The 18879-nt window shown below is 43.6% G+C and overlaps 2 protein-coding genes across 2 annotated transcripts in view; one reads left to right on the top strand and one right to left on the bottom strand.

The window, feature by feature from the left end:
• LOC309549119 (uncharacterized protein) overlaps positions 1-18879 on the top strand; it is a 2919967-nt gene that overhangs the window by 1593540 nt on the left and 1307548 nt on the right. The window contains exon 14 of the mRNA XM_082249156.1: positions 16355-16582. Within this exon, the coding sequence (XP_082105282.1) occupies positions 16355-16582 (228 nt within the window). The remainder of the gene's footprint in view (positions 1-16354; positions 16583-18879) is intronic.
• Positions 1-18879, bottom strand: part of LOC309549117 (uncharacterized protein) — a 4285597-nt gene that overhangs the window by 3069831 nt on the left and 1196887 nt on the right.

The following is an 18879-nucleotide window of genomic DNA, read 5'->3' as shown; positions in this document are numbered from 1 at the left end:
GTAGATGATATAACTTTTACACAAACCAATCAATATACACTTAATTTTACCAAAAATATGTAGCAGAATACAAATTGTAATAAATTGATGAAGAAATTTTGATTTTTTACATTTCTTTTTATTGGATGTTTTATGTAAGAAAGTAAAAAATATTCTTTTTGTTTTTTTCAAAATTGTCTTTTTTTGTTTATAGCGCAAAAAATAAAAACCGCAGAGGTGATCAAATACCACCAAAAGAAAGCTCTATTTGTGGGGAAAAGGACATCAATTTTATTTGGGTACAGTGTCGCACGACCGCACAATTGTCCGTTATAGTAATGCAGTGCCGAATCACAAAAAATGGCCTGGTCATGAAGGGGGGTAAATCTTCCAGGAGCATAAGTGGTTAACTAATGCCTGGAAAATTTGGTCATGTAAAAATTTATCAGGACACCTGAACCCTCCTAGGACAGCCTAGGATGAATGTGTTCCCCGTTCCCACAGAAAGATTGGTCTCTTGTACAAGGTCACGTCAGGTTATGTGTCGGTTATCCAGAATCAGGCGTTCCACATGCTGAATGATCACAGGAATCACTGCTGGGGGCTGGGAACCGCCACGGCCGGGATCCTCACTGACCGACGTTTACACCAATCAAATCTCTTCCTGCAGCTGAGCGTCTCATCACTGTACTGTGCTTGAAGTCTTCTGTAGATATCTGCAGGTTTTACACCTTCCTTCACAAGAACCTCCATCACCACACGCTGTTCCACGCAGGCACTAACACTGTTATCTGCCATCCTGAATAACTCTCCCTGGACTGCCCGCCACATGTGTGCCCCCCATCAGTAATAGGACACACTTACCACTTACTACTGCATGTAGGACTGCCATGCTACCACCCCTTTCTATACCTGTAAAATGAAAAGTCCTGGTTTGACTTGAATGTCCCTCATAGAGCAATACCGCATTATGGCCACTAGATTTAGCCAAGGAAATCAGTGTATGAAATAAAATACATCCAATATTCATCATGGCTAGGAGCATGCCGGTCACATTCATTCAACTAAACAGACCTCGAAGTGTGAAATCTTACACCACAAAATGTACTCAGCCAATGAAAGGTAATGACTCCATTTTTATTTTTATCCTGCTATCAATGGCCAACACGGGACAACACTTCATACATGTCTTTGGTGATCTCTGATCTTCTTATGAAGTGTTTCTTACATTATGAAGATCAGCCATGGAGTATATCTGAGGTGTATATCAGGGTGTGCTTCTTCCCCACATGAGAGCTGTGATGTCCAGCAACATTCATGTAGAAGTAATTTTCCGCATTCAGGCACTGAGTACAGGAAGACAGGACTTCAGTGAGGAACAATTCCCTCACTCAGGACAGGAATGTGGCTTCTCTGCTGTGTGACATCTCTGATGTCTGTAAAGATTGGACTTATCTGAAAAACATTTCCCGCACTCAGGACAGGAATATGGCTTCTCTCTCGTGTGAGATCTCTGATGTCTGTTAAGACTGGACTTCTGTGGAAAACATTTCCCACACTCAGGACAGGAGTAGGGCTTCTCACCTGTGTGAGATCTCTGATGTGTGTAAAGACTCGACTTCTGTGAAAAACATTTCCCACACTCGGGGCAGGAATACGGCTTCTCCCCTGTGTGAGATCTCTGATGTTTGTAAAGAACAGACTTCTGTGAAAAACATTTCCCACAATCAGGACAGGTATACGGCTTCTCCCCCGTGTGAGATCTCTGATGTGTGTAAAGATCAGACTTCTGTGAAAAACATTTCCCGCACTCAGGACAGGAATTCAGCTTTTCCCCTGTGTGAAACATCTGATGACTGTAAAGCCTGGACTTCTCTGAAAAACACTTCCCACACTCAGGACAGGAATATGGCTTCTCTCCTCTGTGAAACCTCTGATGTCTGTGAAGATTGGACTTCAATGAAAAACATTTCCTGCACTCTGAACAAGAATACGGCTTCTCACCTGTGTGAGATCTTTTATGGACATTAAGTTCACATTTAAAATGGAAACACTTCCCACACTCAGGACAGGAATACGGCTTCTCGCCTGTGTGAGATTTCTGATGTGTGTAAAGATTGGCTTTTTGTGAAAAACATTTCCCGCATTCAGAACAGGAATATGGTTTTTCTTTTGTGTGAGATTGTTTATGTTTTACAAGTTCTGATTTTTCTAAAAAACACTTTTCGCACTCGGTACAGGAAAACCTCTTATCTGTTAGAAGGACGGCATCATCCCTCAGAGTCTGAGGTTCCTCAGGATAAGAGGAATACGATGGTCCGGTACTGTCCCTCACAGTCTGAGGTTCCTCAGGATAAGAGGAATACGATGGTCCGGCACTGTCCCTCACAGTCTGAGGTTCCTCAGGATAAGAGGAATACGATGGTCCGGCACTGTCCCTCACAGTCTGAGGTTCCTCAGGATAAGAGGAATACGATGGTCCGGCACTGTCCCTCACAGTCTGAGGTTCCTCAGGATAAGAGGAATATGATGGTCCGGCACTGTCGCTCACAGTCTGAGGTTCCTCAGGATAAGAGGAATACGATGGTCCGGCACCGTCCCTTACAGTCTGAGGTTCCTCAGGATAAGAGGAATACGATGGTCCATCGACACTGTGTGGTGCCGGATGGACATTTGAGGTAGTCGGGTTTTCTCCTGGACTATACTGTGTGATGTCCTCATCTTCTACTTTACAGTCTGAAGACAAAGTGAGACAATCCTCTGAGGTTTTCCTCATCTCCCGTCCATGTACTAAAATAGAGATAAAAAGATTATTACTAGACATCAGCAGATTGGTTCCCCTAAACCAGGACTCCGCCCACATCAGGCAGCTTTGTCTCTGAGGATCTTACAATTCCCCCTCAATATAACTAGTAAATGGGTCCTCTGATCTCCTACCAGTTAATTTCTTTATTCAAGGACCTTAGTGAGAGAGTGAGGAAAGAACGAGAACTGTCTTTTATAGGAGTGACAGTGATGAGGGGACAAGTGTCCCCACCCCCTCTGTCACTCACTGCCATCTTCCCAACACAAGAAGTCCCGCACTTCCTTATTTAGTCCATGATGTAGTCAGGAATAACAGCGGGGCTGAGCCCCACCAGAGGTCAGAGAGTGAAAATGGGGGGAGAACAACCAAGATGAAGACCGGACTGATCCTTAAAGAGGTTGTAAACCCCCCAAAATGTTTTTTTTTCTTTTTGCAACCTGCAAGACAAACACATAATGAGCTAGTATGCATCGCATACTAGCTCATTATGAAATACTTACCTCAGAACAAGCCCCCGCCATGCTGCCCGCTTACCTGTATGACGACATGTCAAGTCGCCTGTCTTCCAGGATCGCAGCATCCAGCCATCTGATTGGCCGGAGCCGCGGTGACGTCACTCCCGTGCACGTGCGCGGGAGCTGACGGTCACCGCACGGAGCTCTGAAGGAACGGCACGAGCGGCCGTTCCTTCAGAGCGCATGCACCAGTGACGTCACTGGCTGCATGTAGGGTAAATATCTCCTAAACGGTACATGTTTAGGAGATATTTACAGTACCTATAGGTAAGCCTTATCATAGGCTTACCTATAGGTACAAGTTACAGAGGAGGGTTTCCTTCCTCTTGAAGACAGTCATCATTCGGTTTTTGACTCCTCCCTCATTATCACTTTCTGTTTAAGGTTCCAAAGTTTGAGGATGTTATCACATTATTATCAACATGTAAAAGTCTGTCCTCCAATCAAATCATCAGATATAAAATGTCCAACTGGTAGAAAATAGGAGCAAAAGAAGTAAGGCCTATGCAATGTACAACTTATTATACAGTATAAGATACAACAGTTATATCTGTACAGTATCAGAACCATGTAATGTACAACACACAGTATATAATGTAGGAGTCAGGACTAGGAATGGGTCAAACACCCCTGTTTAGTTCACAGCAGAACTCCTGAACAGGGGAAATTTTCTAACCCGAACTGAAAACCCCACTGAAGTCCATGGGAGCCAAACAAAGCACCTTGTCCCCATGTTGATAGAAACAAGGGCCTCTTTCCAACAACCCTGGGCTGTGGTTGTCAGGGTCTGCAGGCGGGGGGCTTATCGGAATTTGGATGCCCCCTTTAACAAGGGGGCCCCCAGATCCTGGCCCCCCTATGTAAATAGGTATCAGGTACATAGTACCCCTACCCATTCACCATAATAGTCTCAAAAAAAGTAATAAACACAAGAGACAGTTTTTGACCCATTCTTTATTAAAAATCAAAAAAATAAATAGTTTCCCTCGATGTAAATCCATCGTCAATCATGATGCTCGCTGGACCCGAAAATTCAAAAACGTTCTTGCTTCCTGGGAGGCCTCCCGTCATCTGCCTGCTTTGACATTCCTTTTAAAGGCAAGAGGGGGGGTCATATGGCTTCATCACCCAGTGGCACCGCCCCCTTCTGAGGTCACATGGCCAGCATACACCAGTTAGTTACATCAGGTGGTAGAGCCTCCAAGTGACGATAAGCCCCCACCTGCAGACCCTGACAACCACAGCCTAGGGTTGTCGGGAAGAGACCCATAATCAGTGGAAGCCTAAATGTTTACATGTGGGACCTCTGCAACTTGTCACACCGCTGCCTCCCATCTCCTGAGACTGCACTCAGTGACTTGGGTCTGAGACTATACAGACATATCCCTCCACCCGGCACAGCCAACAGACAACAGAAGAAGTAACCCTGGGAGAATTATTCTGTCAGAGATCTTACTAGACCCGGGCATGGGGCAAAAGACCCGAAGAACATACCCCAGGTGCCTAGGTCTAGTAACGTCTATGGTGAAAATGAACATTTTGCTGCCAGCTGAACCCCAGAATCTCCATAAATCCAGTCTAGAGACATAAATTGTGTCTGCAGCACAGAGAAGGAAGATTATCCGAGAGAAATACAGGAATACAGGATGGGGAACACAGCTCAGGAAAGTGACCAGGGGATTACAGACTGATATCACCCAGTCCCCGCCCTACTCTGGACCAATCAGTGAGCAGTATGGGTGGAGGAATGTATTTAGTGTTAATGACCCACCTGTGCTGATCTCTGTAGGAGTGTCCTCCTCTATAAATGTCCCCGTTATTCCATCCTCCTCCATAGACTGCTGATCATCCCTCACATACCTCTCTTCTTCTTCTGCTTTAACCTCAACTTTTATATCTATCAGATCTTCACCCTAAACCAAGAAAATTATACAAAAGATCATTTATGAAAAGGGTTAATCTTGTGATATCAGATATTGTAAAAAAAAAAAAAAAATCCACTCACTGCCTCCATGAGTCCCATGTCCTAGACACATCCCTTGTCTGTTACTGGATAATGTCCCAGAATTCCCAGCACCGCTCACCTCTCCTGTCAGCAGCTCCATCATCTTCTTGGTGACTTCTAGAATCTTCTGCATGTTGTGTCTCTCAGGTTTTAGGGAGTCACATGGAGGCACTGTGATGGTCATATGATCACCTGACTTCAGAAGAAATCTCTGTATTGAGGAACCAATAGGAATATCATGTTAGAATCCCAGAATCCTCCTCACCTCTCCGGTCAGGTCTGTGTTTTATTAATAGAGATAAGAGTGATGTCATGTGACCTCCCAGAATCCTCCTCACCTCTCCGGTCAGCAGGTAGATGATCTCCAGGGTGAGGTTTAGTATCTTCTCAGTCATGTGACTCCGGTCCTCCTCCATCCTCATTGGTGTCGTCATTTGATCTATACAGGTCTCCTTGTAGACGGATAACTTTGGGAAATGAAAGTAAGAATTATTTGGATGGTATTGGTCACACAATAATAGGATGGGGATGTGTGGAAATGTGGGGGGGGGGGGGGGGGTAATAGGAGGATTGCTGTACATTTAACCACCTCAATACTGAGCTTTCAGCACTCTCAGTGTACTTAGTCATGCAACACTCTTCCCAAATGTAATTTGTATCGGGTTTTTTTTTTTTGTTAAAAAAAAAAAACACATTTTTGTCTGTTATAAAATGTTGCAAATAAATAATCTTCTTCATAAATTGAGGGGAAAACTGTATTCTGCTCCACTTCTTAGGTAAAAATAACCCAAATCCATTTATATTTAGTCTGTAGGAAAATTAGAGTCATCAAACTATGGGATATACAGTGCTCAGCATAAATGAGTACACCCTTTTTGAATCAATATCTCAATGAACACAAGAACAATTTCCAACATTGTGATAAAACTGAGTTCTATGGAACATTTGTTTGGCTCATTACATGAAAGTAATAATAGAACTTAGATTACACAATATATTTAGTTTTGCTCAAATTAGTTGATGCAAAAATGAACACACCCCACAACAAAAACTCCTCCATCTAGTATTTTGTATGACCTCCATGATTTGTAAGGACAGCACCAAGTCTTCTAGGCATGGAATGAACGGCCACATATTGCAACATCAATCTTTTTCCATTCTTCAAGAACGACCTCTCTTAGAGCCTGGATGCTGGATGGAGAGCGATGTTCGTCTCTCTTGAATTCCCCATAGGTGTTCCCCGATTGGGTTCAGATCAGGAGACTTACTTGGCCACTGAATCACTTTCTCCCGGTTCTTCTTCAGAAATGCAACAGTGGCCTTAGATGTGTGTTTTGGATCATTATCATGTTGGAAAAGTGTGTGACAACCAAGGGCACGGAGTGATGGTAGCATCTTCTCTTTCAATATAGAGCAGTACATCTATGAATTCATGTTCGTGACACTATTAACCACTTTAATACAGGGCACTTCCCGCCCAGGCCAATTTTCCCCTTTTAGCGCTGTTGCATTTTGAATGACAATTGCGCGGTCATGCAACACTGTACTTACACCAAATTTATATCATTTTCCCCCCACAAATAGAGCTTTCTTTTGGTGGTATTTGATCACCTGTGCGATTTTTACTTTTTGCTAAACAAATAAAAAAGACAGAAAAGTTTGAAAAAAAAAAAGTTTTTTTGTTTATGTTATACAATTTTGTAAATAAATAAGTTTTTTCCTGCACTGATGAGCACTGATGAGACTGCACTGACAGGCACTGATGAGGAGGCACTGATGGTGTGGCACTGATAGGCGGCACTGATAGGCACTGATATGTGGCACTGATAGGTAGCACTGATATGCAGCATTGGTGGGCACTGATAGGCGACACTGCTGGGCACTGATAGGCGGCATTGATGGGCACTGATAGGCGGCACTGACGGGCACTGATAGGCGGCACTGACGGGCACTAATGGGCACTGATAGGCAGCACTGGTGGGCACTGATGGGCGGCACTGACGGGCGGCACTGATGGGCACTAATGGGCACTGATAGGCGGCACTGGTGGGCAATAATGGGCACTGGTGGGCGACACTAAAGGATGGCAATGATGGGCACTTGTGGGCAGCACTGATAGGGAGGACACTGGTGGGCATCACTGATGGGGAGGGCAATGGGGGGCTCCCTGAGCCCTGATCGCCATCCCTGGTGGCCATAGTGGGCATCCCTGGGGTCATAGTGGGCATCCCTGGGGTCATAGTGGGCATCCCTGGGGTCATAGTGGGCATCCCTGGTGGATCTAGTGGCATCCCCCCCCCCCCGAGGGTCTGCACTGGTAATCAATGATCTGATTACCAGTGCCGACCCCCCCCCTGTCAGGGGAGCCGCCGATCGGCGCTCCTTTACTCGTGCCTGTCAGGCACGAACTAAGGAAAGCCGATCAACGGCTGTTCCTGTTTTACTATGTGACCAGCCGTGATTGGACACGGCTGATCACATGGTAAAGAGCCTCCATCAGAGATCGGAGATACCGAGATCGGAGATGCAGGGTGTCAGACTGACACCTCGCATCACCGATCGCCGCTCTGCGCGCCCCCGGGGGGCGCCCAGAGCGGTGTTATCCTGCCGCCGTCATATGACGTCCGGTCAGGATAACTCAACCACATTCCCGCCGTCAATTTGTAATAGGGCGGGCGGGAAGTGGTTAATGAAATGCAGCTCCCCGACACCAGCAGCACTCATGCAGCCTCACAGAAGGACACGGCCACCACCATGTTTCACTCTAGACACCATGCATTTTTCTTTGTACTCCTCACTTTTGGAATGCCATACAGTTTTGAAGCCATCAGTTCCAAAAACATTTATCTTGGTCTCATCACTCCAGAGTACACAGTCCGGTAGTCTTCTTATTTTTCACCCTGGAAAATTTTAAGGTGGGCTAAAGCCCATGCTTCCTTCATGGCCGACACCCATTCATGCCATTCCTCTGCAGAGTACGCCGTATTGTGTCATGGGAAACAGTCACCCCAGTTTGGTTTCTACTTCTTTATCTAACTGCAATGAACTTGCATGGCCATTTTCTCCAACCCTACTCATCAGAAGACGCTCCTTTGGAGGTGATAACTTCCGTGGGCGGCCTGGACGTCTCTGTGAGATGGTTGCAGTTCCATTTTTGTATCGCTTTTGCTACATAATTCTGACTGATAAGTAAAGCTTTGATGATCTTCTTGTAGCCTTCACCTTTCTTGTGTAAAGAAATGATTTTCTTTCTCAGGTCTTCTGACATTTCTCTTCCATGTGGTGCCATTGCTGACACCATGAAATGGGAGGGGTTTTCTTTGTAAGTAACGCCCTTTTATAATCAACTGTCTGCTGGACACCTGTTTAATATACAATTACACTCACCTATAGGTGAATTCTTGTAAATTAGGATTTTATTGTGTAAAATTTAGCTTTGCTCTTAAAGGGTCATACACAATATACGATTTTCTGAAGACTTTTTCCTTCAGATTTACCTTTTCTATGTAGTGCAAGGGCCTGCCAGATTGCATACAAATTGAAAGTGTTTAGGTTTGACCTCATATTATCTGGTTTTGGTAAATCTAAAGGAAAAAGTCTTCAGAAAATCTTATAGTGTGTATGGCCCATAAGACTTTCATTGGGGTGTATTCATTTTTGTAACATGGTCTTGAATTAATTTGTTAGGAAAAATACTTTTTTGTGTGCAAATTAACAAATCTTGGTTGCCATCAATGGACCGCATTTGTGGGAGTATTTTGCAGTATAGTGTCCCATAGAAAATGTTGATTCTGGAAAGTAAAATGCCAGAGCAGTACAAATATCTCCGAAAATTACCCCTTTTTGGAAAGTAGACAGTCCAAGTTATTTAGCATGAGGTATGATGAGTTTTTTTGAAGCTGTAATTTTTTTGTCACAATTTTTTTTTTTAAAATGAAGAAATTATTTATTATTTCAAAAGGTTTCTATTAAACACGTTATTTCTCACACACAGCATAGGCATACTTAGAATTACACCCTAAAACACATTCTGCTATGCCTCCCAAATATGAGGGCACCACATATATGCCTAGATGCATACAGGGTCCCAAAATCCAAGGAGCACCTTTGGGCATTCAAGGAGCACAATTTATCTATTGAATTTCCTGACTACCTATCATATTTTTGAGGCCCTGGAGCATCAGGACAATGGAAACACCAACAAAATGACCTCACTTTGGAAATTAAACACCCCCAGATATTTTCTGAAAGGCATAGTGAGTTTTTAAAAAATTTAATTTTTTTGCCAGAAGGTTTTTGAAAATGCAGAAAAGAAAATGAAAATGTATTTTTTTTTTTACACAAACTTGTCAGTTACAGTGCCTTGCGAAAGTATTCGGCCCCCTTGAACTTTACGACCGTTTGCCACATTTCAGGCTTCAAACATAAAGATATAAAACTGTAATTTTTTGTGAAGAATCAACAACAAGTGGGGCACAATCATGAAGTGGAACGAAATTTATTGGATATTTCAAACTTTTTTAACAAATAAAAAACTGAAAAATTGGGCGTGCAAAATTATTCAGCCCCCTTAAGTTAATACTTTGTAGCGCCACCTTTTGCTGTGATTACAGCTGTAAGTCACTTGGGGTATGTCCCTATCAGTTTTGCACATCGAGAGACTGACATTTTTGCCCATTCCTCCTTGCAAAACAGCTTGAGCTCAGTGAGGTTGGATGGAGAGTGTTTGTGAACAGCAGTTTTCAGTTCTTTCCACAGATTCTCGATTGGATTCAGTTCTGGACTTTGACTTGGCCATTCTAACACCTGGATATGTTTATTTGTGAACCATTCCATTGTAGATTTTGCTTTATGTTTTGGATCATTGTCTTGCTGGAAGACAAATCTCTGTCCCAGTCTCATGTCTTTTGCAAACTCCATCAGGTTTTCTTCCAGAATGGTCCTGTATTTGGCTCCATCCATCTTCCCATCAATTTTAACCATCTTCCCTGTCCCTGCTGAAGAAAAGCAGGCCCAAACCATGATGCTGCCACCACCATGTTTGACAGTGGGGACGGTGTGTTCAGGGTGATGAGCTTTGTTGCTTTTAGGCCAAACATAACGTTTTGCCTTGTTGCCAAAAAGTTTGATTTTGGTTTTATCTGACCAGAGCTCCTTCTTCCACATGTTTGGTGTCTCCCAGGTGGCTTGTGGCAAACTTTAAACAACACTTTTTATGGATGTCTTCAAGAAATGGCTTTCTTCTTGCCACTCTTCCATAAAGGCCAGATTTGTGCAGTATACGACTGATTGTTGTCCTATGGACAGAGTCTCCCACCTCAGCTGTAGATCTCTGCAGTTCATCCAGAGTGATCATGGGCCTCTTGGCTGCATCTCTGATCAGTCTTCTCCTTGTATGAGCTGAAAGTTTAGAGGGACGGCCAGGTCTTCGTAGATTTGCAGTGGTCTGATACTCCTTCCATTTCAATATTATCGCTTGCACAGTGCTCCTTGGGATGTTTACAGCTTGGGAAATCTTTTTGTATCCAAATCCGGGTTTAAACTTCTCCACAACAGTATCTCGGACCTGCCTGGTGTGTTCCTTGTTCTTCATGATGCTCTCTGTGCTTTAAACAGACCTCTGAAACTATCACAGTGCAGGTGCATTTATACGGAGACTTTATTACACACAGGTGGATTCTATTTATCATCATTAGTCATTTAGTTCCACATTGGATCATTCAAGATCCTCACTGAACTTCTGGAGAGAGTTTGCTGCACTGAAAGTAAAGGGGCTGAATAATTTTGCACGGCCAATTTTTCAGTTTTTTATTTGTTAACAAAGTTTGAAATATCCAATAAATTTCGTTCCACTTCATGATTGTGTCCCACTTGTTGTTGATTCTTCACAAAAAATTACAGTTTTATATCTCTATGTTTGAAGCCTGAAATGTGGCAAAAGGTCGCAAAGTTCAAGGGGGCCGAATACTTTCGCAAGGCACTGTATATGAGATATTTCTTACACACAGCATGGGCATACTGAGAATTACACCCCAAAACACATTCTGATACTCCTGAGTATGGCGATACCACATGTATGAGACTTTTTCACTGTCTGAACTGATTATATAACAGACATTGGGCTCATTTCACTAAGCGGTATAAAATACTGCTTAGCGTTTTTCACTTTTTTTTGCAATTCACTAAAAAAATGCAACTAAAATACAGCATGAGCTATTTTATTAGGTGATGAAGTATTTTAGTAGTTACAGCTTGTGGTACTTTAACTCTGGTGGTAGCCAGCGTCCTTAACAAGCAGTAAAGCACTTGTTGTTAATGAGTGGGCAGCCATCGGCGTCCTTAACAACCAGTAACTGTCAAGGTTGTTAATGATTGGGTGGCTGCCATGTTTTTAACAACTATGAATCGTCTGCTGTCAGCGGGATTCCCCACTGAGAGCAAATTATAAACAAAAGAATTGCCAGCATTTAAAAATTGGGAAAAAAAACAGCATGGGGTCCCCAATCCATTCTAAGCCCTCTTGACTGTGGCATGCTTGTCAGTGATGTCATAAAAGGGCCGGGTCACCCAATGATTTCCTTCAAGTGTCAGTGTGAGTCAGGTTTTTTTTTCTAGTTTGGGGCGGATTTTCCGCATTTTGGTGATTGAGGTTGGATCTACTTCAGGAAGACATTTTATTTTTTTTTGGGACGGGAAGGGGGTTGAATAAAGGACTTGTCAAAAACTGGCTGTGTGTGATTTTACTAAATGTAACTAATTTTCTGGTGAATAAGTAGGGTTACTACTGTATGTAAAAGGAACACAGGCACCACTCTTAGTGTAATAAGAAGGTTTAATATTAATACAAATCTCATCCTGATCTGCTCTACCGGACAGACGGACAACTATGATTTATACCACATGCTTTTTACATATGCTCGTTTGTGAGTATTCTGGTGTATGAGATTTTTATTCATATTAAACCTTCTTATTACACTTCGAGTGGTGCCTGTGTTCCTTTTGCAGCTGCCTTCAAGGTTCTTCTTACTTGTCATCAGAGCAGCCCTCGGTGTAAATGAAGACTTTATATATGGACTATCTCTCATATGTTTATATCTGATATTGATATGTTGTACTGTTTTTAGTGTGGTAACTGTTGGTCCAGCTGAAAAATCTATTTTGATTCCCATCTGGACATCTTTTTGATAAAATTGCCCCTCAATCCTCAAAATTGCCCCTCAATTGATCACCATCCCATCCCCCCAAAATCCAGTCCCTTTCAGAGACTCCTATTGTGAGACTCATCATAGTGTCTCTGGAGGGGGCGCTGATCATTCCCGTGTAAAATCTTACAGAAATCTTCCCTAATCCCAACCTTTATCATTTCATTCCCCCCACATACAATGTCTGGAACCGGCATTTACTGACACCAATAACTCCCCTCGTGGTACAGACCATAAATTCCCTCATTGTAATATACGGATTATTCTACATTTCCACACTATATATGTGTGTATCATCATCTGCTGGAGATAAAAAGAGGTCACAGTGACTATGGAGGAAGAGGACGGACATGAGGGGGGGGGGGGTACTGGGTGTAAATAGAAAATAAGATCTTATTACCGCCTCTGTTGCCACTTCCAGCAACGTCTTCTCTCTACTTCCTCCCGAGTCACCTCTCACCAGGAACTTCCTGTCTGTATCTGACATCACTTCCTGTCTTCCATAGAGACTTCCTGTATAGGCAGATGTGAGGTGACCACCTTGTGGAGCTCAGAGAAACTGTAGTCCTGAGAAACTTCTGGTAGTGTGAACACGGCCTTGTGCTGTGTGTGTATGTACTGTATATCCTTATATATGGGTCATCTCCACTCCCACCAAGGGGGATAGAAATATATTACTGCTCGGGGGAGACATTTTGGCACCTTTGATTTTGCAGAGAAATTGATTGCAGATTTAGTCATGTAGAACATCTGTTATATGGATACAAAGAACCCCAGCCGAGAGTAAAGGGTGGAAATGGCTCCTGATCCCCAGATTTGGGCAATTATTTCACCAATATAAATGGAAAAAACCCGCGCTATGTGTAACAACTCAAATACCTACAAAAATAACTTCTACCGGACTGCTGCTGTAACAAAGGTAAGAATTCCCTTTATCAACTAGAAGAGCATTATGTGTCACAGCGCTGTCCTATTGTATGTGCACATAAATTATCCCAAATACACTAAAATATGTGGATACATTCATATATTAAGTGCTAGGGGCTCAAAATAATATTCTCTGCAGATCTACGGCTTCCACTTTACGCCTACTTCATTTATCTTATGGTGTTGATCAATAAATGTTGTTAACTGATCCATGTGCAAATTCATATACAACATAAAGTGCTTTGTGCTCAAGATGCTGTTTCCTGCAGATCCACTGCTTCCACTTTGCACCTATTTCATTAATCTTATAATATTTGTTGCTATAATAAATAAAGTGAAAATCTGTGCAAATTCATGTAAACATACAATATTGTGTGCTCAATATAGTGTTCTCTGCAAGTCCACTGCATACACTTTGCATCTACTTCAATGAAGTTCTGTTGCTCAGAAGAAGTCCACAAATGAATGAAAAGTTGATAAGGTGTGAAAGTTCTCCGTGCTCCAAACTGTGCCAGCTGTAGTGTAGCCACGCCTTCTTCCATCTCTTACACACGTGATGGCGAGGGCGCCCCCTTAGTAGTGCTTCCCCACTCACCAGAGCAATACGACTCCCAGCTTTTCAGCTACCAGAGTCACAAACATCCTTCACACTCTCCTCACCTCCGATGGCAAAGGAACTGGATCCTCCTCGCTCACTCCTGCAAGTCTGCTGTGCTTTCTGTCAGTCTCCCTCCTAGCCTCGGCTTCCTCCTCCGACCACTGTTCCAGCAGGAGCTCCGCCTCTTCATACACCCTCAGGGAGGAGAGAAAGGGGAAGGATATACAGTACACACACACACAGCACAAGGCCGTGTTCACACTACCAGACGGTTCTCAGGGCTGCAGTTCCTCTGAGCTCCACAAGGTGGTGATCTCACCCAGACAGGAAGTCTCTATGGAATACAGACAGGAAGTGATGTCAGATAAAGACAGGAAGTGATGTCAGGCAGGACGTTCCATTTAGTAGACGTAGAGAGAAGACAAAGCAGGATCTGGGGGCAGAGGAGGTAATACATAGATTAACCCCTTCAGGGAGATCAGTTAATGATTCCTATATCTTGCTACATAAAGCTGACCATACATGGTTCAGTTTATCGTTCAGCCAACGGACTAAGAGGAAAAAAACAGGCAATTCCCCCATCCACACATTGGAGGGGGATGGGGGAATCCTCCCCACTGCACTATTGTATTCTGACAATGGGGGGCGCTCCTCCGCTCTCAGAATACACAGATCAGTGATGAAGCTATTGGCTGCAGTCGCTGATGGAGTGACTTTTATCCGGCAGTGACCACACATGGATGGAAATGTGACCGATCCCTGCTGATCCAGGTGAATTTCCATGCATATATGGTCACCTTAAGTGACTTCCTCCCCTCCCCCTCATCTCCTTCATTATGTAAGTCATGCTGAGATAATCTCCCATTGGCTGAGCAATATTCTCATTTGTCTCTGAGCTCTTTCTTGCTATTCCTCGTCCTGCCTGTTGTTTCCTTGGATTGATTTTCTGTGTAGTGACCCCGGCTTCATCTCTTGGATGAGCTCGTCTGTTGCTTGTCCTGACCTTTATCCTGATTCCTGGATCTCCTCCTCATCTCTCCTCCATATCCTCTTACACAGCTTTTCTCCACACCTGCAGTGACCCTGGGGGTGGAAACTTGGCACCAGCACGCAGAAAAATCCATCCCCACCATTAGAAGCTCTGGAGAAAATTGTCTGCTATTTACACTCCGTTCCTCTGCACGTCACCTGCTCACATGAGAGATTACTTTCACACTTTCCTGACAGATTTCTGTATGGTAAAGGTCAAAGTTCACTCTTCAGTTTAGGAGAAGTGGGAGGCACCCGGGAGCAATGATTTGGTTTGTACAGGAGCCTCCTATAGAGGGCCCCTCAAATATTCCCATCCAAATGTCCATCCATCCAGAGTCTATATGTCCGATGATATTACTCTGACCTCACATACCCCTCCCCCGTCCAATTTCCCTCCATGTGGCTTTTTTTTCTCATGCTCTTAGGATGTGGGCGGACCCTTGGCATCCTCACTAGCAAAGTGGGACTGTTGGTCCTGCGTTGTATGTAATGATGTCAGAATGTCTGCAACAAGCTTTTACCCTGCGTTGTGTGGGGGTCCTGTGTGGGTAAATTATACCTCAGTCTGAAGTGGGGCTTTAATCAAATGGAAACCTGAATAGTGAGGTGAGGAGGATTCTGGGAATTTCATTTGATTTTACTATTTGTGTTCAGATCTAGAGTTTTCCTCCTGTGAAGTCTGGAGATCATATGACCATCACATTGCCTCCACCTCCCTCCCTGATAGAATAGAGAAATACAAAGAAGATTCTAGAAGTCACCAGAGAGATCATCGAGGAGAGGTGCTGGGAATTCTGGGACATTATCCAGTAACAGACAAGGGATGTGTCTGGATGGTGACTGACACACATTGTGTGTGTCAGGTTCCTATAAGGTGTCAGGATGTCACTGTCTATTTCTCCATGGAGGAGTGGGAGTATTTAGAAGGACACAAGGATCTCTACAAGGACGTCATGATGGACAATCAGCCGCCCCTCACATCACCGGGTAGGAGGAGACTTTATTGTAAAGGAGAGAGCAGTACGGAGGATCCACCTAGATCCCCCATCATCTGATAAACACATAGAAACAATGTATTCAGTCAGTGTGTGTGTTTCCTACAGATGGATCCAGTAATGGGAACCCACCAGAGAGATGTCCCCGTCCTCTGTATTCCCGGGATGCCACACAGAACGGTCACACCATCCCTCACCATCATCAGGTAGATGAGGAACAATCACTGATAGTATCATTAGGATCTGTACATTATCTGCATTGTTACCATTGATGTCATTTTTATTATATATTCAGAGTGGAAACCTGAGAGATTCTAAATTTGAGGTTAAAGAAGAGATAAAAGAGGAGGATGATGAGGATGGGGTGATGGAGGAGTCAGAGTTTCTAAAAGAACACAAAGATCTGTACCAGGACACCATGGTGGAGTCATCCAGCTACAGAAACCCACCAGAGAGATGTCCCCGTCCTCTGTATTCCCGGGATTCCACACAGGAAGGTCACACCATCCCCCACCATCATCAGGTAGATGATTGTCAATGATTGGTAGTTCTGATTTATATACAGCATGTTTGTTACAATAAATGTTTTATTATTTATTCAGAGTGGAAACCTCAGGGATTATATTATTGATGTTAAAGAAGAGTATAAAGAGGAGGATGAGGAGTATGGAGGGATGGAGGAGTGTTCAGAAGGACACAAGGATATGATGGAGCCACCTAATACCAGGAACCCACCAGAGAGATGTCCCCGTCCTCTGTATTCCCGGGATTCCACACAGGAAGGTCACACCATCCCTCACTGTTACAAGGTTGGTGAGACAGAGATTATAAAACACAGACTCATGGAGACAATGTGTGTATTTTTTTGTGATAATAAAGCTTATATTTTACAGATGATATTCTTTCATTTTCTTGGTTTAGAGTGGAGATCCAATCGATATAGAATTTGAGGTTAAAGCAGAAGAAGAAGAGAGGTATGTGAGGGATGATCAGCAGTCTATGGAGGAGGATGGAATAACGGGGACATTTATAGAGGAGGACACTCCTACAGAGATCAGCACAGGTGGGTCATTAACACTAAATACATTCCTCCACCCATACTGCTCACTGATTGGTCCAGAGTAGGGCGGGGACTGGGTGATATCAGCCTGTAATACCCTGGTCACTTTCCTGAGCTGTGTTCCCTGTCCTGTATTCCTGTATTTCTCTCGGATAATCTTCCTTCTCTGTGCTGCAGACACAATTTATGTCTCTAGACTGGATTTATGGAGATTCTGGTATTCGGCTGGCAAAAAAAATGTGCATGATATAGGCACCTAGGTTATGAGTTTTGGGTCTTCTGCCCCATGCCTGAGTCTAATGTCATGTTCCAAACAAATGAGGAGGAGATACTGTACACCACATGAAAGGTCCATCTTCATTCCTCAATATAACGTTATATTCCAAACAATAAAATTGTCATCATTTCAATAGCATTATTACTTAGTGATATTTGGTTGGGTAAGGTTGTATCATTGATCCATGTCAGATCTATTTTTTTTTTCAATTCTTTTATTTATATAAAAGACAACTTCCAGGCATAATAAACAGTAACATTCCTTATAGAACATATGCTGAGACAGTGTATTACAATACGTTTGAGATCTACATCGGTCGTAGAATAAGAGGTGTTCTACAATAATTAAAGAGCAGCCTTCATCAGAGAGGACAAATATATTCCATTGACCCCAGGTTTTGGTATATCGTTCGTGTTGGGGACGTGTCGAGAGAACAAGGTTTTCCATTCTATTTATTTCTTCGACCTTTTTGAGCCACATGCCAACAGTCAGGGCCTGTGGGTTTTTCCATTTAAGAGGGATGCACATTTTAGAAGCATTTAGAAGATGACAAATGACAGAATATTTATAGGTCTGGGCCGGGATGTTAGAGGCATGGAAAAGGAAGAGAGCAGGGTCATTGGGGAGCGGTCGGTTTATAAACCTCTGAGACATTTCACGTACTGTCTTCTAGAACTCCGCTAGTTTAGGACACAACCAAAAATCATGTAGGAGTGTCCCCCGGCCCTTCCTGGCATCTCCAGCACTGATCAGTGAGTGTGGGGAAGAATCTGCTCAACCTTGACGGCGTGCGGTACCACCTTGTTAGGAGTTTGAAGTTGGTTTGTTGTATTTACGTGCAGATGGATGATGTAAATGTAAACGGAATGATGTGATTTTTGTTGGTCTGGATTAAAGTTACAGTCTAAAGCTCATTCCCTCTTAGCTAAGAATGGGGGTTGGTAAGTCCCCTGGAGTGTGATCAGTAATGCATAGGTCGTGGATAATACCTGTGTCAGTATTCTGTCTTGAGAGCAATGTTCTTCGAAGGGTGTAAGTTGTGTGTTGCCTTCACTGGAAGGTGGCAGTGAGTTTAAGAAATTATGGAGTTGCAATGCCCTCCAGAAATCTAGACGGTAGGGTCCCGAGGAGTCCATGAGGTCTTTGAGTGCAGGCCAACTAGATGATGTTGAAAATTGGGAGGCTTGGAAATAGCCTGACTCCATCAAGGTCCTGAATGTTGGTAGCCCGGGGTAAACTGGGGATTCCCCAGTATGGGTGTCAGTGGCGAGTGCATCGGGGAAAGTGAAAGTTGTGTGAATAATTTAGAGCAGGTTCTTATCGTGTGACCTATGAGGGGATGGCATCTTATGGAATATGGTAGTGAATGGTAGCACGATGGAGCTCTATGGGGGGGTATGTCGCATTGGGCCTGTTCTAGTCTGGACCAAAGCTTCGCCTCACCATGATGACACCAGTCTGAGTCTCCCCAATTGTGTAGTCT

The sequence above is a fragment of the Pelophylax lessonae genome (assembly GCF_965119305.1).
Source record: "Pelophylax lessonae genome assembly, chromosome: 3".
Lineage (NCBI taxonomy): Eukaryota > Metazoa > Chordata > Amphibia > Anura > Ranidae > Pelophylax > Pelophylax lessonae.
Note: the sequence above shows the minus strand (reverse complement) of the source record. Positions and strands in the feature narration are given on the sequence as shown.